We start from the raw sequence: 5937 nt of genomic DNA, 5'->3' as shown, positions 1-5937 counted from the left end.
AGATGAAGCATACACACATACACTTAGATAAAACATACACATAGATGATTATACACACATAAACTTAGATAAAACATACACACATACACTTAAATAAAACATACACACCCACTTAGATAAAACATACACCCCCACTTAGATAAAACATACACACATACACTAATATAAAACATACACACACCCTCATAGATAAAACATACACATAGATGATCATACACACATACACTTAGATAAAACATACACATAGATGGAACATACACACATAAACTTAGATAAAACATACACACATACACTTAGATAAAACATACACACCCACTTAGATAAAACATACACACATACACTAATATAAAAATACACACACCCCCTTAGAAAAAAAAATACACACATTCACTTAGATAAAACATACACACATACACTAAAATAAAACATGCACACCCCCCCTTAGATAAAAAATACACACATACACTTAGATAAAAAATACACACATTCACCCCGTTTCAGGAAACCCTAAATATAAAGAAACAGACAATGTTAATTGCATACAATCGTCTCTGGCATCTCATACTTTGTGAGCTACCCTGTATCTAGTATGTATAATGTATATCCGAAAAATCTTATTTTTGTTTAAACACAATCTAGGCCTTGCTGCCAAATTATTCACAGTTACATTGGGTCAGTATAAAGCCTAAATACTAATACTTAACTCAATCATGATTTGATTTGCCCAGGGTCAGGCAATTAGAGATGTCCAAACTAAGCTTAGGGCAACCCAAACATTTAGATTCAAAATAGAAAGTTTCCCAACATATGTTTTAATATTCATTTTTGAATTTTAATTTTAATAAAATTTTACAACATATGTTTTAAACAAGAAATTAGCAGATATTTTTGATCGAAATCAAAATGAAATAACTTATTCACATAATTTAAAGTAACCTTCCGCAAACTATATACAGAAGTAGATGGCAAAGTGTATGCGACATTACTTGTATATCTTTGTATTTATTATCTAATTATGATTTTACGCACAAGTATAAGACAAGCAAATCTATCCGGTTAGATATTAGAAATTCAAAACATTTTAGTTCTTCTCAATGAGTGGAGGAAGGCCAACCACAATAATTTCTAGTCCTAGCCACATTCTCCTCATTTTCTCGTCCAAGCCACCTCGAAATCCTCGTCCTTCCAATATTTTTTTTTTTTTAAGTGTCTAATCCTCCAAGATAAAACTATTTTTTAAGAATCGGGCCACGTTAGGGCAACAATGAAATATGGAATTTTTGTAAATAAAATAAATATTTTTTAATTGAATTATACAGTTTTCGAGTTCAATATTTTTGACAATGTTCACCTTTCTTACGCGCATTTTCAGATATTTTTGGTGTAGAATGCCGCAAATAATTCCGAGTTTGTAGAACTTTAATCTTTTTTGTTAATTATAGTGAAAACCATAGAATTTTTCCGGTTGGTTCAATGGAGAAAATGATAGGCAGAGGTATGCCAAATATTTTTCTATTTATTTTATATCGCGTATGTTAGTCATTACGGAGACAGAAGAGAATTAAGTTTTACCTAAATAAAGTTTGACATCATTCTCCTGGCTTTAAGATTTCAAACATGATTTAATGATTGCAATACTTAAGTCTATACATACTTTATGACTTAACGTGGCCAAATTTAAGAAAAAAAGTTTTATCCTTAAGAAATGGAAACTTTTGAACACATAATAATCGAAGGACGAGGATTTCGAGGAGGCTCGGACGAGAAAATGAGGAGAATGTGGATCGGACAAGAAATTGTTATGGCTGGCCTTCCTCCCCTCTCTCAATACCTCTTCAATAAGTGAAGTTTTGATGGAAAACATAAGGTTTTAAATCATTAATTGCACGCATTGCTCTAAGGATCAATTGAAAAATGTTCTCTTTTTGCAATCAAAAAGAAAAACATGTTTTTTAATCAAGTGTACTCGATACATGTTACAAATACATTTATTATAATACAAAATGTTAAAAAAAATCCCCATTTCCTTCTATATAATGTAGAGAGAAGCAATGGTTATGACTGTTAATTTTATAATCGTGACATGGAGAGAGAGTGAAAGGTTTCGAAGTGAGTGTGTGTGTGTGTTGTGTGTTTGTGTAAAGGATGTTACCCCAATTTCCCTGCCCATGTTAGAGAGTGAAGTTAACAGTTAGATTCTTAAACTCGAGTCTTGATCCCTCAGTATAAGATTGGTTCTAGAACAGACAACAGTTGGACATGACTCTCTAGGATTTATAGTTTAAAATCATGGATCATACCGAGTACCATAGGATACAAGTGAAACAGCGTGATATCAGAAAATATTCAACTTTTACGCCAGCTGATAATAAACATTCACATAATCAGGACAATAGGCATGTTCCGAATATTCCAATAAAGATCGACGAACAAACCCGCAAACTTTACAATTATCAACTTAAATTGATCGAAGATCAAATTCTAGATGTTCAGATAAAATTGATGGGGAAACAGAAAACTCTTTTACAGGTTGGTCAAATGAAAATAGTAAACGGAATTAATGAAATAATACATGGATGAAAAAGTGATGCATCATTAATGAATCCCAGGCTTTTTGTAAAGAATTTCTCTTACTTTTTTGTAACAAAAGACTTTTTAGATAGAATAATGATTTTTCTCTTAAGATTTTCTCCCATAGATAAAGTTTTCTCCGAGTTCAAGTATTTGTTAAAGCAGTATTATTTTCATGGAGTATTGAATTCTATCCGAAATAAAATTTTGAACCTATTACTGATTTGAAGACTATTGGAAAACTACCGAAAATAAAAAAAGCATCCTACTTATGGTGTGTGGTTTGTTGATCTTTATATTATACAAATCTTTATGTCCGATTTGCCTCAAATTTTGATTGGCGAACTAGGTCGAACAACGGTAATGTTTCTAGCCCAGGTTTAAAAATCCTAATTTCTAGGGCAAAGCTGGGTTTCCAAGCTTGTAGGTATATATCAGAAGAGAGTCTTGTTTCTATTTATAATTACCTTAAATGAATATATATATAAACATATACCAGGTGATAGATAGACAGGAGAGAATGATGGGAGAGCAGAGAAAGCTGATCAAGCACCTGAAGGGGAAGCTTGAGAGCAAGATGAAGACAGAAATGAAGGAGAAGGAGGGGAATGCAGTAGGGAGAAGTGTGGAAAGAGATGGAAGGAGAAGCTGTGTAATTATGAACAGTTTGGAGAGCAAAGCAATTAAAAGGTAAAATAAAAATTGAGAAAGCAAAACATAAACAGAAAACAGAAAACAGAAAACAGAAAACAGAAAGCATAAAGCAGAAAACAGAAAACAGAAAACAGAAAACAGAAAACAGAAAACAGAAAAAGAAAACAGAAAATAGAATACAGAAAACGAAAACAGAAAACAGAAAACAGAAAACAGAAAACAGAAAGCAGAAAACATTTATGGGAAAAAACTGTATATTTGATATTGCGCACCGTAAATTAGAATCTTTTAAAAAATGAAATTTAAAATATTTTGAACTCTTTGCTCTGAAAATTTCCGTTCTTTAACAGAATTTAATAATCAAGTAAATTAATTTTGATTTTCAGGTTACCGAGCATGAGATTTTTGTCATCTCCAGCATCTATGTCAATACCTATCCGGGATTCTCTTAATAATCTCCCAGTTTCAAGAGATGGTCTCACCAAAAGTAGTCCTGTAGCTACACAAGATGGTCTGATGTATAGCATAAGTAGTCCTGTAGCTACACAAGATGGTCTTGTGTATACTAAGAGCAATACTGTAGCTACACAAAATGGTCTGGTTTACACTAAGAGCAGTTCTGTAGCTACACAAGATGGTCTGGTGTATACCAAGAGTAGTCCTGTAGCTTCACAAGATGGTCTGGTGTATACCAAGTGTAGTCCTATAGCTACACAAGATGGTCTGGTGTATACTAAGAGTAGTCCTGTAGCTTCACAAGATGGTCTGGTGTATACCAAGAGTAGTCCTGTAGCTACACAAGATGGTCTGGTGTATACTAAGAGTAGTCTTGTTGCTTCACAAGATGAGAAAAGTCGATTATCTGCCCCCCTGAGCGTTGATATCTCCAACAGCTGTTCAACAAACAATCCGGAGTCAAAAGGACACGTTGATCAAACCGAACCTTTATCTGGAACCACCTGGAGCCAGGACAGTAGTAGTCCTGGTCCCGAGATTAATCACACTAATTATGAACCCTCAGATTATGAAACTTTAAGACATATGTTCCACAGTCAGAGTGTGATGACGAACAAAGCGAAACCGTCGGAACCAATGACAGAGAAAATGCTCGAACATATCTACAATTCGTCAAGGAAAAAAGACGATTTGATTGGAGAAGACGATTCGGCGATCAACTCAGATGAAAATGATTGGGAGAGCGAAGATGAAGAAGAATCTTATTATAGTGATGATAGTTTTGTAACCTTACAATCCTTTAATACAGATACAGATACAGATACAGATACAACTCTTCAGTATAGTGATGCAACCAGTGACAGTGCTCTGGGGTCAGAGTCCTTCTGTATCAACCCTTTTTTCTCTTAAATATGAAAGATTGAAAAAGGAACTGTTCTCGTGTCCTTTCACGCAAAAATGGCATTGCCCGACTCACAACGATACTTAAAAGCTTTGACTGATCAAGTTTGAATTAGATATTAATGTTAATTATTTTGAAAACTTGTTTTAATGGGGTTTCTCTGTAAAAGTAACTACTGGAGGAAACCATATTGGAATCATCAGTAATAAACCACTTTTAGACCACGAGATACGACAAAATTTTCCACATTATTGATCATGTAAAGGTTTCAAGGGTACTGTTGTAAATCGGACATTACCATCTTTGCATGGAGGGTAACCTGACATTATACTTTTTCTATTTACTCAAAACTCAATCCTTAAACATGTTCATTTGTATTTCTTTATATCCAACCTGATCACATTTTGCAATATTAATAATAAAATAATAAATAATATGTTGAATAAATGAATCATCTTTTAACAAATATACAAATATTTCAGTTGGTACAATAAAGTGACCAAGCGGTACATAAAATCTTAAAACGATACATCAAAGTGACAGTACAGAAACAGGGTTACACACAAGGGATGAGACTGAAAAGACGACTAAAAACTCTATAAATATAATTATTCCAAGGTTGAAATAAGTCTACTCCCATGAATATAGTCATTTAATGGCTTTTTTTAATTAATGAAACAAGCTTACAGTTGCAAGGAAACATGAACATAAGAAATCATACATTGTAAATTCTGTGCAATCGTCTCTGAAGTCTCATCTTTCCGGGTTACATTGTACAATGTATATTCAAAGTCTTGTATTATTACAGCTTCATTTTTTTGAGATATTAATGTTTTTGCTGTATATGTTTTGTTTATAGCAATTTATACAAAACTTTTATTTCGAGCTTTCATATTAATTTCGAGGTATTTACAAAAACAAAGGTTTGATTTTAAAAAATCTACATATTGATATGGTTTGACTCTAGAGTTATGACAACATATGTGAAGATCGACTGACCCACCATGTTTGTATATTTTGCGTAACAACAATAACAAAGGCCTAATGTAAACAAACATGAGTTAGTAAACTGTGAAAGTAGTATTATCTTGTTAAAAAGGATTGAAAAAGTTAAGGATTTTAGTTTTATACGAAAAAGGGAGTCACGGAAGTTCGTAGTAAGATTTTGACTCCACTGGAGACAACCGGAGGGAAATCTTTTTCACTGGAGGGGTTTGAAAAAATGCTTTTTACAATTCAAAACTTTACGCAGGGTGATTTACATTTCACTGGAGGGATTCAGATGTACTTCCTGGGGGGTTATAATTCCACTGGAGGGATTCAGTTATCCTTCCTAGGGGTTTATATTGAATAGA

General features: G+C 33.1%; 1 protein-coding gene across 1 annotated transcript; it reads left to right on the top strand.

The window, feature by feature from the left end:
• The first annotated feature begins 2243 nt into the window (after window positions 1–2243).
• Window positions 2244–4993, top strand: LOC111711362 (uncharacterized). Its single transcript, XM_023485702.1, has 3 exons — window positions 2244–2529; window positions 3071–3261; window positions 3612–4993. Exons 1-3 carry the CDS (start codon window positions 2290–2292, stop codon window positions 4588–4590), a joined length of 1410 nt encoding a protein of 469 aa, XP_023341470.1. The 5' UTR covers window positions 2244–2289; the 3' UTR covers window positions 4591–4993.
• Window positions 4994–5937: the final 944 nt, after the last annotated feature.

The sequence above is a fragment of the Eurytemora carolleeae genome, unplaced genomic scaffold, assembly GCF_000591075.1.
Source record: "Eurytemora carolleeae unplaced genomic scaffold, Eaff_2.0 scaffold1009, whole genome shotgun sequence".
NCBI classification, from domain to species: Eukaryota; Metazoa; Arthropoda; class Copepoda; order Calanoida; family Temoridae; genus Eurytemora; species Eurytemora carolleeae.
Note: the sequence above shows the minus strand (reverse complement) of the source record. Positions and strands in the feature narration are given on the sequence as shown.

Excerpts from the sequence above, each read along its gene's own strand:
- LOC111711362 (XM_023485702.1), top strand. The coding sequence starts at position 2,290 with ATGGATCATACCGAGTACCATAGGATACAAGTGAAACAGCGTGATATC. Across the intron at positions 2,530-3,070 it reads AACAGAAAACTCTTTTACAG|GTGATAGATAGACAGGAGAG; the intron begins GTTGGTCAAATG and ends AACATATACCAG. Across the intron at positions 3,262-3,611 it reads GAGAGCAAAGCAATTAAAAG|GTTACCGAGCATGAGATTTT; the intron begins GTAAAATAAAAA and ends TTTGATTTTCAG.